Consider the following 20,359-nt stretch of genomic DNA (forward strand, 5'->3'; position numbering starts at 1 on the left):
CAATTTTTTCTTTGTTAGGAAGAAAATGGAGAGAACAGAGCAACAAAAAATCTTGCAAACAAACCAAAAGTTATGGACATACCAACTACAAAATTTAAAACAAGCAGACAGTTAAAAAAAACATAGCTTTTGTTTTTACTCGGCTGAAACGTCAGGATGATTGGTGGGTCAAATTCTGAGGGCTCAGCAGTGACTTGAGGCATCGACAGGTCGATTTCAAGCTGTGCGTTAATCTTCACTGAGTTTCCTGTGTTACTCATTAAGCTCAATTAGAGGCGAGATCTGTTGGCATGTCATGGAGCTCTGGTATGAAGATTTGCATTTCGATTCCATGTTAAGAGTGTTGTTTTTCACCTAGTTACAGGCAGAGTAAAATGCATCGTGTAGAACAGATTTATTTACAGATTACCTTTTTCAAAATTTTTCTTTTGAAGCCGTTGACCTTTCAACATGGCACCTTAACTTTCTAAGTGGGGGGGTAGGGCAACGGTTTTAAAGGATTTACACATGAAAGTGTAAATGTACAGAAACACACTGTTTCTGCAGAAAGAGAGGAGAGGGGAATTGTGGGTGGGGGGCTGCTGGGAACGTCTAACTCAGCCAAGACAAATCCGGTGCAAACTGACCTCGGCTGCTTTCGCCTCCATCTGAGTCAATCACCTCTGTCACTGTACTGACATAATATGCGATGACAAGGGGCTGCAAGACCATCAACAGAATTAACTGCTGGTACATAATGGATTGCATAACGTCTGCTCTGTCATCTAAAGCCATTACATCTCCATGTCCAACTGTGTGTGGTGTTGACTGCTGCCTAAGAGTGGAATTCATGTCTGAAACTATAGTTTGGTATCTGCATGGTCACTATAAAAGCATCATGTCATAGCAGACTATAGCGCCGTTTTGTGTTTGTTTATGTGATTTTTTTTTTCTGTTTATGGCTTCAATTTATACAATTTATGTTATTTAGATGCACAACCTAAATGTGTTTATAATACAGTTTCTACAGCAGAGGTGGTCCACTGCAGCAGACACTGACACTCTGGTGTCATCCTATTGGATTCTTGTGTTGCACCTTATTTTAAGCATGGAGTCAAGGCAGGTGATGCACTTTGCTCTGACAGGGGCAAGTTGGAGGGAAAGAAAGAAAGAGGCTGGCCTAAGTTTAGCATTACAAACTCCCGCCCCTTTGCTCCTGTCCAGTCCTGTTAAAATCTCAAAACCTGAGCATTTGCAGATAAACCTCCAGAGAGAGTCTGCTGCAGCCTCGAGACACACGGGAGATCCAGTGACGCTGCAATGAAAGGTGAGTTATAAATGTACATTGATTATCTGGAAACTTTCACTGCAATTTAAATTGATTTGATGTAATTCTGTTAAGTTTAAAAAATGCATTGCTCTTAACTAAAACTGACTCATTTTATAATGTATAAAAATTTGTATTCTTTTTATATATGTTTTCAAGTCAATTTCTTGTTTGACAAGTGCATGCTCCTTTCCTTTAATATTGTACTTAACATTTATACAATTTTAACAAGGCAGCTGCAGGTCCTTAAAAAGTCTTACATTTTATAAATATAAGGCTTTAAATAGTCTTAAACTTGAATTTGTGAAGTCTCGATTGCCACAGACATTTTATGCAATTTATTTATCCATTGTCAAAATTAGTCAAACTGCCTTTTTACTTTGTACTTGTACTTAAGCAAGATGTAGATTAACCTAACTCACTTTAATTCCTACCTCTGACACATATACAGCTTACCTTAATGCGTGCCTGCAATGCTTCAATAAGAAAAAGATAGTTTGTCCAAAAATAAATCTTAACTTTGGTTTAAAATGATGAAATCAGAAAGGTCTTAAAAGCATTCAGTCCAAGTGTCAAATACCTTTAGACGCTCTGTTTACACATTCAGATCCTAAAGATACATTGCAAAGTCACATTGTTGCCCACTCAGCTGGAGCTGTTTGATGTCTGTGGTGCCTTCCCTCAGGGCATATTGACCTTTATTGGGGGCAGGGAAAGCAACTCCAGCTCAGGTAACCACCCACATCTATAACATGCTGTGATTGTCTTCTTCTTGTCTCTGTCCTGTTTTGTAGGAGACACTGCCAAAGTGGGTATGCCCAATGGCACCAGTGGAGCCAAGGCCCAGAAGCCCCCCTCGGAGGAGAAGATGGAGGAGCGGGGCCAGTGGAGCAACAAGATAGAGTTCATTCTGTCTGTTGCTGGCTCCATCATTGGCTTGGGCAACATGTGGCGCTTCCCTTACCTCTGCTACAAGAACGGAGGAGGTAAGTGGAGGAAGAGTGGGTGGACGGAGGACGGAGTTGATGCAAGTTCCTCTCCTCTGCCATTGTAGGCCCTGACTGAAGGTGGACCTAGAATGTAGAACACCAAGATTTGCATAGGGAGTAAACATAGTTTGGTGTATCAGGCTCGTGCTCAAATAATTTGATACTGCTCTAGGGCACTATTCCACTCAACCTACATGAAATTTGAAACAGAGGAAGCAGATGCAAACCCACAAATATGTCATCACACAACACCTAGGTCAAAACCCAACCTGAGCTCAGGTGAAAGAAGTTAAAAACATTACTCACAATTAACCAAATCAGACCCCAGAGCATATTTCCTTTCAGGCATGCTTGCGTAGGAGTATAATCGGACGCCTCTCTTTCTCCCTCCATGGGGGTCGCAGGGTCAGGGTTCAGGGCCAAGAGGGGTCAGGCAGCTGTTGTTGCTCCTCGCTCACAGCAGCTGTCCCTGCGGAGAGGCGGAAATCTGAGCTCGCCAAACATCCTCGGCCACCTGACGGGATGTTAACACTAAATGACGAAAGAGAGTGGCAGTGGCTCGGGCCCAAATCTAGAAGAAAAGAGCATTAAAGAAGGTCTTCTCTGGGTACTTCAAGCCTTGTAGTCAGTGGTGTAACGCAGGGTCTACGCAGGTATACAGGGTGTACCCACCTCTTTTTCTGGCCTTTAACAGTATACCCACCTATCAGCCAATAAGCCATTGGAATATATAGGAGAGTATACCCACTGCCTCCTCTGTAACCTACCCATCTACCTAGTGGTACACCCACCTCATCAACTACCACTTCACCATTGACTTGAGTTCTTGATATATGACTTCAGATGGATTCAGTTTGTGTTCAGGCATGTATTCTTTCATCTCATCAATAAAATTATTAATTCTAGCGCATGTAATACCACATCATCTACTCTTGACCTTGCATGGTTCTTACATATTGTGTGGTGGACGTTTAGCTTAGGTCTGGTATGAATACAAGTTATTTAAAGGCAATCTGGTGCCAACAGTAGCAGCTTTTTAAGTTGTTGACAAACAAGCATGTAAGAGATAATATGTAATTGGTAATAGGTAATCTAAGTATGTAAGAGAGGGGTCAAGGGAAGGAGGGAGAGTTGAATCATTATTATGTAATGTTACACTTTCTGGGGGATACTCAACACACAGGTGACTCAGCATGGACTTTTGGAGCATTTTGCCATAATTGAGCAGATTGACTATAACTATTGGAGCTGCCGCTTGTGTTTGGGTGTAGCAGAGCAAGAAGTTCCTGGGTTGTGTTTAGATTTTAGCTCTGATCCCATGTCCTCTAGACGCTCTCGTTTTTCCCCTAAGAGAACGAATGAATCTTTCTGCCTTTGTATTTGTCCTTCAAAAGACTGAAGACATGGTGTTTGCGTTCGTGCATGGATAGAAATAGGAAACAGGCATTTAAGACAAACGTTATTCAACATATGGTACCAGTGAACAAGACGACACCTAAACAAAGACAGTCAACCATTATCGTCGGGCCTCTAAAACACAGGACCACCAACAGGAAGTAGAAGTAACCCAACTGAATCCTTTGCTCTTTCTCAACTCAGGTGCGTTCCTCATCCCATACCTCATCTTCCTGTTCACCTGTGGAGTTCCCGTCTTCTTCCTGGAGACGGCCCTGGGCCAGTACACCAGCGAAGGGGGCATCACCTGCTGGAGAAAAATCAGTCCATTGTTTGAAGGTAGGTAGTAAGCTGGTGTGGGATCCTGGAAAGGTATAGGCCATTTGGAAAGTTGGAAGTTGGAAATTGGTAGGGGGACGAAAATACTTTGGAGATTTTTGCATTGGTGAAATATTTCTTGGACCTTCAATATCTTATGATAATCTATTTTTTATCGATTATTCTCCAGGTCTTGGCTATGGCACGCAGGTGATTGTGACACTGTTGAACTTCTACTACATCATTGTTCTGGCTTGGGGGATTTTCTACCTGTCCTTCTCCTTCTCCTGGGAGCTGCCGTGGTCGTCCTGCAACAACACCTGGAACACAGGTAACAAAAGCACTCCGAAATACATCAGAAGTACCTCCGATACGTGTACGAATTTCTACATTTTTTTGTTTTTTTCTTCCTCAGAAAACTGCGTAGAGTTCCAGAGGAGAAACACCTCAGTCAACCAAATGCTCGACCTAAACGCCACCTCTCCGGTCATTGAATTCTGGGAGTGAGTTTTCAGACTGTTAAACTTCCTTTTGGTGATATGTTACTGTTGTGGAAATGGCAAGGATGTATCGTCTCTGTGTTTCTGTCCTTGTCCCCGCAGGAGGAGAGCACTGAGGATTTCCCCAGGCCTTGACCACATGGGCTCACTGAACTGGGACCTGGCCCTGTGTCTGCTCATCGCCTGGGTCATGTGCTACTTCTGCATCTGGAAGGGGGTGAAATCCACAGGAAAGGTGGGTGACCCCGTGACCCTTTTTATTTATGTATTTTTGTTCTACCAAAGACAGTTCTGGGGCTCTTTAAGGATGACATCTGGTATTTGTTTTTTCTATTTTGGCATGTTTATTTTACTTGTTTGCCTATCTAACGTCGCTGTATGCATGTGTCTATATAGGTGGTCTACTTCACTGCGACCTTCCCCTATGTGATGCTGATTGTGCTGTTGATCCGAGGGCTCACCCTGCCTGGTGCGGGGATCGGCATCCAGTTCTACCTTTATCCAGACCTGGGACGACTGTCGGACCCTCAGGTACCACGATGTCACGCAAAAGCCATCCACATCCAATAACATTACGTAAAACCACAAATTCCCAATGAGGGCCTTTGGAAGATTTGGTGATCCCTGTGGGCGAGGGGGCGCACCAGGTGCAGGTATCCCATGGTTCTCTGCTGGGGAGCTTAGTTTCTGCTGGGTCCATCTGCTCTCCATGAAAGAGGCAGGCCCTGCAGGGACTAAATGCAGGGTCAGGACACCACTGGGACTGAAAATACAAACTCTACCAGGGCTGAGCCGCAGACAGACACTTAACTGGGCTCTTCCCCTCACTGGGAGGACAACAGAGCTTTATCTTTAGGGTCTGCTGGACTCAAACTAGCAAGAAGTCAAATATGAGGTCATGGGATGTTTAAAAAGTCAAGGCAAAGTTTTCTAATTTAATGTAGGACATCACAAAAGGTACATATAATAATCATGTGAGAGCTGTCTCATTGGCTAAATAAACACACCATTTTCTACACCGTTTTTCTTCCGATTCTTTTTGGAGTCGTATGGAGTAGGTCATCTGTTCTAGAAGATGTAAGTGTTTAACAGTATTAACAAAACGGCAACGGTGATAGCCTTTTTACTTGCTGCCAGCAAGATCTTTAGTGAACAGGTATCATCTTTACTTAGTTCATCAGGGATATGTCCAACATAAAGGGATGTGAACGTGGTTGTAATACTAAAACCCAAAGTTTAAGTCTTCCAGAAAAGTCTGAAAAGAGGGACAAGACCAAAAACTATGGGCATGGTCAACCATGATTTCTCCACATCCCCTCCAGCAGCATAGCTAGTGCCAGTTTGTTTAGATTTCCGCCAATTTTGTGTTTTCATCAGGAGGAAACAATGCACATGTTCGAAAGACTGAGAGGGATGTGCCCCCCCCCAGAATCTACACCCATGACTCTATGTATTTACGGAAGCTTGGTTCGTTAACCAGTGTTGACACTAACAAGACCATCAACGGACAGTTTATTGTGCAACTACATGAGTCAGTGATTATGAATGCTAACACTCAGCACGTGAATTCCTGTGCATTATATAAACATCACATGGCACGTCTGTGTGTATATACATCAACCTAAGTACTGTATGTGTATGAGTTAGCATTGCTTTAGTTTCAGTGGTTTATTATAGTTATTTATCTTTTGTGTAAGGTGTGGATGGATGCTGGCACCCAGATCTTCTTCTCATACGCCATCTGTTTGGGGTCGCTGACCGCTCTGGGGAGCTACAATAAATACAACAATAACTGTTACAGGTATGTTTCCAGTTTATATGCCTACTTGTTTACATGCTTTAATAAGCAGGAGTTAATTTCCATAGCAGAAAATGAACCAAAAAGTCTAATTTTGGAACTAAAATCCTAATTAGTCCATGAAATTTTGTAATCATTAACATCAGCCTCATCATCTGGTGTGATTTATGTGATCACCTGTGTGAATGTGAAGCTTGACAATGCTGAAATCAATCTCCCACAGTGCATTTGTTCTTCTATGAATAATCTGCTGTGTGTTGCAGAGACTGCCTGGCGTTGTGCTTCCTGAACAGCGGCACCAGTTTTGTGGCAGGCTTTGCAATCTTCTCCATCCTGGGTTTCATGTCCTTTGAACAGAATGTTCCCATCTCAGAAGTGGCAGAGTCTGGTGAGGCTTTCTCATGCTACGTTCAATGCTGAGAGGAAAAGAAACAGCAAAAGAATAGCAAAAACAATCTGTTTATATGTCTTCTGGTTTACTGTTTAACTCATGTCTGTAGGTCCTGGGCTGGCCTTCATAGCGTACCCCCGCGCTGTGAGCATGATGCCTTTCTCTCCCCTGTGGGCCGCCCTCTTCTTCATCATGATTGTTTTCCTGGGGCTTGACAGCCAGGTAGGTTCCTCTAGTTAATCAGTACATTTTGTTTTCCACAGTGACACTGAGTGCTGAACAAATACTGTGTGGTTTGACTTTGTCTTGAGAAAAAAACATTTTAGAACACTTTAAAACTTCATTTTAAAGACTTGTTGGATACATTTTATTTGCTCCTGTGTGGCTTGCATCGGTGGACTGTAACTAAGTACATTTACTCAAGTATTATATTTATGTACATATCTGAGGTACTTGTACTTTACTTGAGTATTTCAATGTCAAGCCACTTTCTACTTCCACTCCACTCCACTACACTTCAGGGGAATCATTGAACTTTTTACACATACATAACTTTACTTACTTTATACATTAAATTTTTTCACACAAAACATATTTAAAAATACAAGTGCAGCTGACACGATTATGTGTTTTTGTTTGTTGATTTTTTGTAGAAGCAGGCAATGTGCACAGTACTTAAGCCAAAGACAAATTTCCCTACAGCGACAATAAAGTATATAGTATTGCATCGTATCGTATCGTATCGTATCGTATCGTATCGTATCGTACCGTATCGTATCGATTAGTCAATTGATCAACCAGCAGCTATTTTGACTATTTATTAATTTCAGTCATTTTTCATGCAAAACATTTCATGGTTCCACAAATATAAAGATTTGCTGCATTTCTTTCAAATTATTTTAATTATTTTGATTGATTGAATAGGTTTTCTGCATTGAGTGTTTTTTTTTTCATTCTTTCCTCTTACCTATAGTGCTGTTTATCAATCTAGATTGTTTTGGTGTGAGTTGCTGAATGTTGGAGATACCAACCATATAGATCTCTGCCTTCTCTCCAATATAATGGAACTGGATGGCACTTGGCTTGTGGTGCTCAAAGTGCCAAAAAATATATTTGATAAACCCAACAGCAATGTCTCTTTTCAAAAACCACGACACAGTTACTCACAATAATCCGCAGATCTTGTTGTGAGCAGTTTCATGTAGGAACTATTTTCTTTCTACCAAATTACACCCACCAACTGTATCACCACACAGAAGGAAGCATGTAGTTCTGTAAAAAAGAAAATAGTTCCTACATGAAACTGCTCATAACAGGTTCTGTGGATTATCTTGAGTAACCGGGTCATGATTTCTGTAAAGAGACATTGCTGTTGAGTTTTTCAAATGTATTTTTTGGTGCTTTGAGCACCACAAGCTGAGTGCCATCTAGATCCATTATACTGAAGAGAAGGCAGACATCTCTATGGCAGATATCTCCAACACTCTGCAACTCACAACAAAAAAATCTAGATTGATAAATAGCACTACAGGTAAGAGGAAAAATATGTGTTTTTGATTATGGGATGACCTGTCCCTTTAAGTTAAGCATCTGAATACTTTCTCCACATCTGGTGTCTTGGAAGTGTCACTCAAAGTCCCACTAAGCAAGCGTTACATGAGTCAGTACGGCAGGTCTTTCATCATTGTATCTGACAAACAAAAAGAGTTCAATTCATCTTTCTGTTCTCCCCTCTCTCCCCCTTCTCCTCCTCCTCACACCTCTGCGCTCCCTCCCATCAGTTTGTGTGCGTCGAGAGCCTCGTGACGGCTATAGTCGATATGTACCCTGCTGTGTTCAGACGGAAAAACCGCAGGGAGCTCTTCCTGTTGGCTGTGGTCTTCTTCTCCTTCTTTATGGGCCTCATCATGCTGATGGAGGTAGGGGGTCACATGCTGGGACCACACATAGAGATGCATGCACACAGACATCTGCAAACATAAGACATTTGTTTTCATGATATGTTGAAGGGCAATAACAGCTTTTATAGCAAAAGAAAACGACCTATATTTAGATATTCATTTAACATGTCCTCTAAAAATTAGATTCACACGCACGCACACACACACACACACACACACACACACACACACACACACACACACACACACACATACACTCCAAATCAAGTTGATGCTGGGGGGGTTGCGCCTTATGGCCTTTTAGGGGTAATCCAGGACAGGATGCCTTGTTCTGCTGAAATAGCTCTTACAGAGTACAACCTACTGTAGTTGACATGGTTTCACCTCTGCACAGCTGGAAACATGAATGCTCTGCAGAGGTGTCAACAAGTCATCATTTTGTAAGTACGAGCAAGTTTTTGTGCAACATGTCTCAGGTAAGTCTTAAAAATGTCTGAAGTCTCCAGTTGTAGGCTTCAGCATTTCAAATCTATTTGGCAAACTTGTATATCTTTAAATATTTACACTAGAAGGGTAGATTCATCTTTATCATTTGTATTTTTGGTATTATGCATTAAATGAACTTGCTCCAAACTTCTATTCTAGTATTTAAAGGATAATGTTAATGTTAATATTTTTCAACTTGCACTATTTTCCAATGTTCTTATGCCTAAGTGACTGATGGAGAAAACAGGCTGCAGTGTAATTCCTGCAGGCATTTGTGCACCGTCAACAAAAAGTGCTTTTTTTTGCCACTGACAGGCTCAGATTATTATCTAAGTGCCTGACAATTTATGGGAAGCATCCACACAGAGATAGACGTTTTTGTAATAGTGTAAGATCCTTTCTATCTAACCAGAAACAGCCCTGAATCACCATTGCCGACCCAACAGACTCTGTTTTTGCCACTGACAGGGTCCGATTATTGTTCTAAGTGTCTGACTACTTACGGCAAGGATCCCTACAGAGATAGACCTTTTGTTTTTATTTAGCTAGAAACAGCCCCACACTTGACGTAGTCCAACTCACCAGACTCCATTTAAATAAACAGTAATTTTAGTGTGTATAAAGGCGGCATATTTTTACATCAAACTGGATGAATTAAAGGTTTATTTCACCCAAACCAGAGCTGGTGATTGTCGGATTAGTGGAAAGATGAACCTATATGGTTTTGTAAGTTTTATTTTGTTTCTGTCAACTCTAAATGGAGTGTGTTTTACACAAATAAAAATTACTGTTATTTAAATGGAGTCTGGTAGGTTTGGCGATAGCAATTTGGAGCTATTTCTGGTTAAACAAAAGGTCTTTCTTGGTAAGGATCCTTTCCATACTGTCTGTTGTCAGACAGGTTAAATAACAATCTGAGCCTGTCAGTGGCAAAAAACAAGCACTTCTAGCGGATGAACATTGTCGATGTCCCGAGGGGTTACATTGCAGCGTGCTGCACAATATGCAACCAGTTTCAAAAACTGCTGTCACTTAAACACAAAAACATGAGAAAATAGGGTCTGGGCTGAAAAATACTGCACTCCACCTTTAAATAATCTCCCATATTTGTCTTGAAACAAATTAATTGTACTATAAGAGGTATGTTTTAGTGATGTAATTTGGACTCAGTGCTTTATCTCTCTCTCTTCGTAGGGAGGCATGTATGTATTCCAGCTTTTTGATTACTACGCAGCCAGTGGCATGTGTCTCCTCTTCATGTCCATCTTTGAGACTGTCTGCATCGCATGGGTCTATGGTAAGCTGTCCTCCAACATGAAAGGCTGTCTTTCACGGGTGAAAATGGAAAAGTATTTTTCACGAGTGTTTTCTGGTGACACACTCTAGAGTATGTTTCCTAATTGTTAGGAGACATTCAGCGACACAGACAGAAATGTCTTTACTGTGTTTTTCCAGGTGCAGATCGCTTCTATGATAACATTGAGGACATGATTGGCTACCGCCCAGGACCTTACATCAAGTACTGTTGGTTGTTCCTCACCCCGGCCACGTGCATTGTGAGTATCAACAAACTAATTAAGTATCGAGGCTTTCCAAAAATGACAAAGGCTGACGGCAACTGAGGCCTCCTCTCCTCTCCTTTTTGTTTCCTGCAGGGTACATTCGCCTTCTCTCTCATCAAATATACCCCCCTGAAGTACAACAATGAATATGTGTACCCATGGTGGGGCTACGCCATTGGCTGGCTGCTCGCTCTCTCCTCCATGGTCTGCATTCCACTTTGGATGGTGTACAAGATCAGTACCACCCAAGGGACACTCAGAGAGGTAAGTCTTTATCCCTATAGAGCTGTTTAATGTCCTTAAGTGAGGGGAGAGCTGTTATCTGTTATCTTATCATATGATTAACTCAGTGTCTTGAATTCAAGGATCTGTGTTTGTCTGTTTGGTCTTTAATCAGCCTCCCTGTGTACTTGTCCCCAACCCCTCTGAACCCGGACTTGACTTGAACGTTTATTTTTCTGCAGCGCATCCAGTTGCTCATCACACCATCTGACACCTTACCCAAAACCAAGAGGGAGCAGGAGAGGTTACTGGCCATCTTTGCGCCCGAGGGAGAAGCCCCCATGACTAAAAATGGCTACTATCCCGTCTCAGAGACCGACTCCAACTTGTGAGGCCCCTGTGGTGATGCGTATAGGAAAGACATGTGGGTTTTGGTTCCATCCTTGACTTGCTGCACCCTTTGCCTCCATCTCAAATATCACTGCAGGGAAAGATACAATAAAGTGTCACATCATCCAGTACTTTAATGCATAGCAGATATGGAGGACTCAGGAGATAGTCGACCTCTGGTGCGTTGGGTTTGGCAGCGCCTGTACATTTCAGTAATGTGATAAAAGAAGGATAAAGACAAAAAGTCATTTATTGGATTACTTAGAAGTTTTAGAGGGGACAAGGGCATATTTTCAGGGACAAGAGTTATTTACTCAAACTAAAATCTATTAAGACATTGGCGTATGTTGTCCAGCTCTGCTTTTAACGATGATGTAAATAAATTGATTCAAGGCCAGTTGAAATTGAGTGAGCCATGGTGTTGAGAATGTTACAATTTCATATCAAGGTTAATGGCTTTTTCATCTCATTCGGTTCCACCAGAAGTCTAAAAATAAATATTTTAGTTTGCATAATAAGGATGAAGTTTGTGCAAATGTAACATTACAGCAACAAAATCAGTACTGGAACAGGTTAACCATTTGTTGCCACTACATGTACATTACTTTGTGACACGTCCTTGTGGATCTGACATCACTTCATGGCGACACAGCCATATTTGTATCATATATTGTATTATCATAACACATCAATAAACATTTCCCTTTTGTATTCCCAAAAACTGAAATAAAATGTTGTGTTTCCCATGGATAGACGGTGTAATGAAAGGATATAATGTCAGTGACAATTATAACACTGTAGGACTAACATGACATTTACAATGTAGTTTCATATGTTGTACTGTAACATAATATGACTGTAAAAAGAAATGTGAATCTTGTAAGTATGTTTTTAAATAAACATGCAAAATTTCATGTTGTCTTGTCCCTGTTTAATTTTTTATCATTTTTAAAATGCATATCTCGCAAGTCCCCCAACTATGCAAGAGTGCAATACTAAACATCTGGAGTACCCCTGTCACATGCTGATCATGACATTGTATGCTCCTTATCATGTTTGCTTGACACATTCATCAGCGATTGTGACTGAGCATTGACCTTGCAAGAGCTTAGTTCGCATAACGTGCCTACAGGCTATGAGCCCTGTGTTTCTCTTGCATACCTGGGGCCAAGCATCAACACAAACCAAGGCAGCAGTTATAAGTTGAGCTTTTAGCACATGCCTGTGGTCTTGTGTCTTGAGTGGGAGAGGGGTAGTCACTTCATTGGGGTCATTAGGTGGGCACCCTGCTTCAATGGTGTTTCATTGATAGGCCCATGACACCTCCAGAGGGCTCAACGGTGACACCTGTCGTCCCAGGTGTGCCCCCCTCTGCTTTTACCCCTCATATTGGACATCTTGCAGACCAGTTGGGGTCCTTCCTCTTTATCCCTCAGCAGCCTCTAATAGTGACTTGATGGCTTCACAGAAGGCCTGTCCTCGAATCCCCATACTTTTCAGAATCCTGGTTGATGAAATGGCTACAAACCCTCTACACCCAACCTCTACAGGGAGCACCTGGCTACACCAGCCACGTTGTTCTAGCTCTGTGTACATCAGCATTCATAAGCTTCCCCAACTGCAGCCTCCCATGGTGCTGTTAGTTCCACAATGCACAGGGAATTATGTGAGGTAGCAATCTCTGGTGGAAAGCTGAGTCTCTGATCCAGGTCAACCTGCATTTTCTAGTCCTAGGCAGTATCCAGGAGGGTTGTTTCCACTCTCGCAGACTGGTTTACGGGGGGGCTGTCCTGCTCTTATGAGGGGGGTGGTGTTTCGGAGTCCAGGCAAAGGGGTGGGGAGGGCATTGGTGGTAATTCTCCTTCGTTCCAGGATGATCGCCAGTTGAAGAAGGACCTGATTGTACCTCCATGTGGAGCAGCCTTGAGATAACCTCTGTCCAAAATTATCATTGGTAAATGTAATCATAACCATAAATAAACTTAACAAATTCATGTTATTATTGCAACCAGTTCTAGTATTATGGTGTTCAGCATTTGTGCTTGTGGTTTGTCCAATTGGTGTAGCTGTACCCAAGCAGAACATGGCTCACTAGTGTATTCAACTAACGTTAATGTCGTTAATAAATTATATTTATCAGATATAATTTAACATATCACTGGGATTCAGACTCCTGGCATACTGTCCCCTCCCAATGTTAACTCCATGTCTATGGCCTTGACATAAACAACTTTCCGGCTGCCCTCAGGAAATGCAGAAAACAGGCATTTTACTGGTTTACCAAAGGAAAGAATGATAAATTTCTCAATGTTTGACAAAAAAAGGAAATGAAATTAGACTGCTGAGATTTATTTCACTTCCTGAGTTATTGTGTTATACACTGAGCTCATACAGTGTGTTTAAGACATCAAATAATGCCCCTGTCTGGACAAAGAGCTGTGTAGTTAGTGAAAACTGTTTTTTTAGTTGACTACAGTTTCTTAGACATCAAATAGTCACAATGATGGAGCAGTTTTGGAGCATTTTTCTAGAATCATTTTGCCACTGGGTGTCACGCTTCTGCTGTGCAGCCGGTGCGCTGGTGATTGGCTGAGACGGCAGCGTCACCCTCTACGTGCCTCGGTGACGCCCCGCACTTTCCCACCATGCAGCGGGTGATGTCTGAGGAAAGATGGCGGAAGGAGGAGCGGCTGATCTGGATACCCAGAGAGGAGAGGTCGCGGCACTGTTGAAAACACAGCTAAGAAAGGGAGACACTTGGTAAGACTCGAGCTGAAACCTTTTCAAAGACGGCGCGTGGCCGTCGGCCGCCTCCGCCGAGGCTGACAACGCCACGGAGGATAAGAAAGCCGAGGTGACGGGCCGTGTTGACAGTTAGCTTCGAGCTAGCTAACGGGAGCCTGTCAGCTTCATGTGTGTCAGCTAGCGGTTCTCGAGCTAACGCTAGCTGTTACTGTCAATGAAGAACGATAGACCCAACATATCTTTCACCGTTAAATGTAGTACTGTGGCGGTTACATTCCTTGTTTCCAAATTACCGTCTCGCTATTTGTCTGCTGACAAAGTCCCAGTGAGGCTGCATTTCGGTTATCTGATCTAGTTAGCAGGCTAATAGCTAATTGGCTAACCCACCGGAGCTCTAAGTGGTTTGCCAGTCAGTGGGTTCATCCGTCGGCTTCGGCAGGGCGGAGTCGGAAAAGAAGCACCTGTCAAAATCACAGAGCCAGCTGGCCAGTCATGTAGCAACCTGAACTCAAGACAGTGCTAATGCTACAACTGTCAATCTGTGTCATGTTAGCCTGAGAGCACTGACAGCAAGGTAGCATTCACCTGCCGGAGTATTACTTGTATTACCAGCATGTAACGTGTAAAAAGGAAACAGAAAAACTTTGGTTCACACCTACACTGACCCTTCAGCAGTCTAGACTGATTTGCAGTGTCTCGTGTTGCTTTATCACATCCCAAATTACAATACTGCTTGCCCTCTCTGCAGGTACCTGGTGGACAGTCACTGGTTCAAACAGTGGAAGAAATATGTGGGATTTGACAGCTGGGACAAATACCAGATGGGGGACCAGAATGTCTACCCAGGACCAGTCGATAACTCTGGTCTTCTCAGAGGTGAGACACCTCCTTAGACACTAAACCACACATAGGAATATATTGTAAATAATGTGTGGCACACAACAAACCTCTGCTCAGTATAGCTTTATTATTCTGGAAGTCGTAACAAAGAGTTCAGAGGAAAAGGGAACAAAAACAACATTGTTGACAGTCTCCATAGAGTAGCCTTTTTTGCGGGTTCATAGAAAGCTCTCCAGCATACCTTTTTCCTTTGTGTGTTTTGTGTCGTGTGAGACAGTCCCCTCAATGTGTGTTCCCTCCCACTGTCTGCTCACTTGTTTCTCAACTTTTCTCTCACCCCCCTCTTACCTCTAGATGGGGACGTGCTGGCCATCAAGGAGCACCTCATCGATGAGCTTGACTACATCCTGGTCCCCACAGAGGGCTGGAATAAGTTTGTCAGTTGGTATGGATTGACGGAGAGTCAGGAGCCAATTGCACGCAAGGTACGGTGTCTGTCTTTAGTAGGAGATTATGAATGGATTTCGTGGTTGGTGAATGTTCTGCTCAATGCTTTGAGAATAGATTGGAGTTTAATGGTTGTGGTTAGTGGCTATGGTGTACAGTATGGCTTGTGTTGGGTTGAAACAGAGCTGTTACAGTCATTTGAAATTAGGATATTAAGAGTGCAGCACGATTTTAATAGCAGTGTGAGTCTGTCATATAGTTACTTAACAAAGAATGGTAAAAGACGCAGCCAAATCTTATTGGTTGACTTGAATGGCCAGTGTGAAGTGCAAAGGAGCTGGAAACAAATAAAGATAACACTGATATATTGGATATTTACCTTGCGTGAAAAGGAAGCAACAATGATAGTTTTTTCATTCATTTCCTTCAGCTTTTCATTCATTTCTGTCACAAACTGCGGTTATTTATTTTAGGGCTAATAAGTGTTTTTTTTACAAATATTTTGCTGGCGTGAAACAAACCACTGAGTGGTTACAGTTGATTAGTCAGTGGAATACTTCATGATGGCGGCTACAACGTATAAGAACCTACAGTATCAAATCCCCGCTTCAAATCTCGCTAGTCATGGCATCATGGCTGCTAGAAGAGGCTCCTCTCCCCCTTCACCTCTGTCATCCTCTCTCTCTGGTCCCCCCCCCCTTCTCATCGACCCTCCCATTTTGCCATGTATGTCGTGGGACGTATCGGGTGGCCGCGAGGTTTCTATTTTCAGGCAACGTTCTGGATGACTGAAAAGCTACATGGAGCGATCTGCGAGACACAACATGCAGGAGGTTCATTATTAGTTTTCCTCTTCTTTTACACTCTTGCTTTTTTTGTGGGGTTGTCATCCTGAGGTGCGGGAGGGGAACACGAGCGTTTAAAAAAGGATTTAGGAGGATTGTGGTCACGGGTTTGACGCTACGTTTCCTTCCGTTGTCCTCTTCTGGTGTGACATGCCAACACCGGCGGAGTGTTTCTGCGTGCCCTTGCTTTTTGAAGTGGAGGAATGCCGGCTGAGGTCACTCTGAGAGAAGCAGTGTCTGAGAGGAGTGTGAGAGGCATAACCAGTATGGGAGGAGGGGGGTGGGTGGGGTAAATGGTTTTGGCTCGGCTCTGATTTGAGACATTCTGCCAGAGTTTGGCGATGAGATGGGCTTTTGCTCCGAGTTTACAAACACATGGGTGTTGTGCTGAGGGGTAGGATGGGCCTACCTGGGGATCGGGGTAGGGACAGGGGAGGGGTGGGGGCAGAATCTGAGCCGTGTGTGTGTGTGTGTGTGTGTGTGTGTGTGTGTGTGTGTGACTGCTGCAGTTCTCAGGGACATTTGTGAAGTTGGTTCTGTGTGTGTATATATGTGTGTGTGTGTGTGCGTGTGCGTGTGCGTGTGTTGAAGGGGGCTCAGCGGTGAAATAAATAGGCTGGGACCCCTCAGCTGTTTCCACGAGGTGCTGCTAATTTAGGCGCTGTGACTCTGCTCCTATCAGATGAGCGGCAGCCAGGCCAGCAGACTGTACTTTGTTAACCATGAGAAACGGAAGCTGGTACAACCACAAATTTACCAGACACGTTTCATTGTTTAAGACCGCACATAAATAAGTAGAGAGAGGTAATGTTGGAGGTGTGGCTGGGATGTATTCTTATTCAGAGAAGCTGATGGCTGGTATTCCATATTTGGTTGATTTATGTTGCAAGCTGTAGAGTCAACTGTATTTTCACCTGATATAGTGACAGCAGAGATTTATCTTATGGTTCTAGGTACATAACGTTTTCAGGACCCACGCTTTTGCTTGCTGCAGTCAGCTAATATAGTCCAGATACGGCACACAATTGAGATTTAAAAAACAATATTTGGAGTTATCCTGAGGAGTGCTAGTATATTATGAGTCTTTCACATTAGACTTATGTCTTATGTTTGTACAATATCTGCAAACACTTTACACGTGTATAAATGTAGGATTTAATGTTGTGCTCAGAACATATGCGGTGTATTTGACTAATCCTGGTCTCATTCAGATTATGTGGACATTCATTTCACTGTTTTTTTCCCTTAAGGTGGTGGAACAGGGTATGTTTGTGAAGCACTGCAAGGTGGAGGTGTACCTGACGGAGCTGAAGCTCTGTGAAGACAGCAACATGGACAATGTGATCACCAGGCGCTTCAGTAAAGCTGACACAATAGGTAGGCCCGAGTCCCTCTGGAGTAACTGTCTACTCACACTACTGCTCATACTTAAGTCGACTTGGCGTCCAGTCAGATGTCATATTTTGAGGTTGGATTTCCACTGCTTTGCATTTATCCTTTAAAACATCAGTTAACAATAACTGCATTGATTTTTGTTCACAAAGTGCAGAGGAGGTGTAGACTCAGCCACACTCAGGCACAGAGTGTGTCTCTCTCTCTCACACACACAAAGTAATAAAATTTACAGTTAAATAATTGAGTAATGTTTCAACAAATGAGGTCTGTTGATGGAGAAAGATCTTACTTGTTGTCTTACTCTTCATCACTAGGGGGCTAACAATAAAAACACACCAAGCAGCCGCGACGTGCAAGCAGCGCCATTTGATTCTGTGGCGAAGCGCAGCCAAACTAAAAGTTGGCGATAGTTTATCTTAAAGCAGCATGGCAAATCTGTGAACAGAGTCCTGTGACTTCTGTGACATGTTGACCCATTTTACAAACATTTCTTCCCACCTGAAACACGTGAACACGCCTCCCGCCCACAGAAAAAATTTAATTGTTGTGGCAAGCCGCACTTTGCTGCTGCTTTGTGTGTTTTCAATGTAACAGTTCTGAAACCGAGACCGAAACCACGGTCTCATTGTCGCGGTTCTGTCTTCGGCATCCTCTCCCACATTGTGTTGCCAAGTTGACCAAGCTCTCATTAAGTTATGAGGGGCAACTCTCAGGATGGCTGATTGCAGATCCCCTGATGCAGGTCGACCCACAACCTGCAGGTTCCACGGGGCCAAGGGGTAGAGCAGGTTCGGTTAAGCATACTAGAAAATATTACAGGTTCATTTGGGTGAGTTCAAATTGCCAAAGCAGTGTTCCAGTTAAATTGTTAATATATAATTAATACGTGCAGTAGTGCACCTTTCACCTTCTCCTTTCCTGTCTCTGACTGTCACGCTCTCTCTTTCTCAGACACACACACACACAGCACCACCGCGACACTCAGTCCTTGTCTCTGTCCTTGTCTCAGTCCTCAGTCCTGACAATTGTGCTACTATAATGTATAGAGTCAATTGTTTTGTGAGTTTGGGGGGTTTATTAACACAAATTTTTGTGGGCTTGGTGTTGTGGATTGGCTCTCACAGTGGGTCAGGCGGGTGCGGGTATTAAAAAGCCCTGACCTGTCTGTGCATCACTAGTGGGAACGTTTTGGTTATTCGGTGTTCAGGAATGTGTTGACTGGTCCTCTTTATTTGATTAATTAATATGAAGTTAATCCCCCCAAAAGAAATGAATAGTGGATTTGGTGAATCTTTACACCCTCCCATTAATCACTAATAACCCTAATTTGGTGAATCTTTACACCCTCCCATTAATCACTAATAACCCTACGCACTAGGGCTGCCACTAACAATTATTTTCATTGTCGACTAATCTGTCGATTATTTCTTCGATTAGTCGACAAATCATTTCATCGAAAAATGTGTTAAAATGTTGAAAAATGTCGGTCTGTCTCGCCCAAACCCCAAAATGATCTAATGTCTTGTTTCGTACTCATGCCAAAGTTCACCGTCATGGGAGAGTGTGTAAAGCTGCCAATNATTATTTCTTCGATTAGTCGACAAATCATTTCATCGAAAAATGTGTTAAAATGTTGAAAAATGTCGGTCTGTCTCGCCCAAACCCCAAAATGATCGACTAATCGATCGACTAATCGACTAATCGACGACTAATCCTGGCAGCCCTACTACGCACTAATAAGACATGCTAAAAAGTGATAAATCCACAGTTCCTCCTTTGTGGTTGAACACTAGTTTCAGTGTCTCTTCTCTTTTCATTCTGCAAGTAAGAAAGTAAGTTTCTTTCTTGATAATATCCATGCTTTGTTGCAGACATGATAGAGAAGGAGATGAGGAAGCTGTTCAGCATCCCTGATGAGAAGGAGACCAGGCTGTGGAACAGGTACATGAGCAACACCTTTGAGCCTCTCAACAAACCCGACAGCACCATTCAAGACGCCGGCCTCTACCAAGGGCAGGTAGGGACTTCTCTCGTTTGATCTGAAAGTGTCACAATGTGGAACCAGTTTGAATACCTCTGCAGGCTTCTTTTTCAGGAGTCAGCGGAAAAAATGTATATGACAATAAAGCTGTCCAAATATGGCTTGCTATGTAGACAGTTATTATTCCTGAGCTCAGTGAAATATGCTCTAGTTTCAGTCACCCCTTTCAGATAGCATATTCTTATTTGTGCTCTCTGCCAGTCAGCCTTTTTAGGCCACAGCAGAGTGGAGCTTCAGAAAACCCTTGTTTTTTCCTGCTCTCTTTGAATCTGTAGCCAATAGGCTATGGTAACCTGCAGGGGGCAGTCTAAAAGCCCTTTTACACATGCAGCTTATCCCTGAAATGTCCAGGAACAATTCCTGCATGGGGGCATGTGTGAATGCGAGCAGGCATCAGTATTCAGGGAAATGTGCACCACCAATTTTCCACCTCAGGACATTTCATGGAAAATGCTGGCAAACAGAATATCATTTATATCATCGTCTGACTAAGTTGATGTCAACACAATGTGGTAAGATTGTCCTCTAATGAAGTGGTTACAGCTCCGAAACCCACAACATTTGTGTGACGGCTGCCACGCGAGGTGCCCAACCTCTCTTTGTAAGCCTCTTAAACCGTGCACGCATGTCCCGGCATCCACCTGCCAGCCGACTGGAGCCGACACGGTCTCTATACAAGCCCAGATTAATTCAGACACCTGGCCGCAATGAGCCAGCAGGCTTCAGATCGCTGGGGCCGTCCGTTCACCAGCAGCTGTTCCAGAGGATTGTCGAGCCTAGGACAAATC

General features: G+C 43.0%; 2 protein-coding genes across 6 annotated transcripts in view; both read left to right on the top strand.

Moving 5' to 3' along the window:
- Nucleotides 1-1,191: 1,191 nt before the first annotated feature.
- On the top strand, nucleotides 1,192-12,170 carry LOC126385042 (sodium- and chloride-dependent GABA transporter 2-like). Of its 2 annotated transcripts, XM_050036549.1 has the most exons (15): nucleotides 1,192-1,306; nucleotides 2,101-2,292; nucleotides 3,895-4,029; nucleotides 4,199-4,339; nucleotides 4,424-4,511; nucleotides 4,611-4,743; nucleotides 4,905-5,039; nucleotides 6,206-6,309; nucleotides 6,570-6,694; nucleotides 6,807-6,919; nucleotides 8,479-8,616; nucleotides 10,279-10,381; nucleotides 10,540-10,640; nucleotides 10,740-10,910; nucleotides 11,111-12,170. In XM_050036549.1, the coding sequence occupies exons 1-15, from the start codon at nucleotides 1,300-1,302 to the stop codon at nucleotides 11,258-11,260; spliced, it is 1,836 nt and encodes a 611-aa protein (XP_049892506.1). In that variant the 5' UTR covers nucleotides 1,192-1,299; the 3' UTR covers nucleotides 11,261-12,170. The 2 variants fall into 2 exon arrangements, with proteins under 2 accessions (XP_049892506.1, XP_049892505.1); XM_050036548.1 differs by having other exon boundaries at nucleotides 4,199-4,511.
- A 1,728-nt stretch (nucleotides 12,171-13,898) lies between these two features.
- Nucleotides 13,899-20,359, top strand: part of LOC126385040 (ubiquitin carboxyl-terminal hydrolase 15-like) — a 29,729-nt gene continuing 23,268 nt past the window's right edge. For 2 of the 4 annotated variants that reach the window (XM_050036544.1, XM_050036547.1), the window contains exons 1-5: nucleotides 13,919-14,018; nucleotides 14,752-14,879; nucleotides 15,198-15,328; nucleotides 17,386-17,512; nucleotides 19,402-19,547. In XM_050036544.1, coding sequence (XP_049892501.1) covers nucleotides 13,930-14,018; nucleotides 14,752-14,879; nucleotides 15,198-15,328; nucleotides 17,386-17,512; nucleotides 19,402-19,547 — 621 coding nt within the window. In that variant the 5' untranslated portion in view covers nucleotides 13,919-13,929. Of the gene's footprint in view, nucleotides 14,019-14,751; nucleotides 14,880-15,197; nucleotides 15,329-17,385; nucleotides 17,513-19,401; nucleotides 19,548-20,359 lie in introns of all 4 variants that reach the window. The other 2 variants (XM_050036543.1, XM_050036545.1) reach the window with 2 other exon arrangements.

Source organism: Epinephelus moara, chromosome 23 (genome assembly GCF_006386435.1).
Source record: "Epinephelus moara isolate mb chromosome 23, YSFRI_EMoa_1.0, whole genome shotgun sequence".
NCBI lineage: Eukaryota > Metazoa > Chordata > Actinopteri > Perciformes > Serranidae > Epinephelus > Epinephelus moara.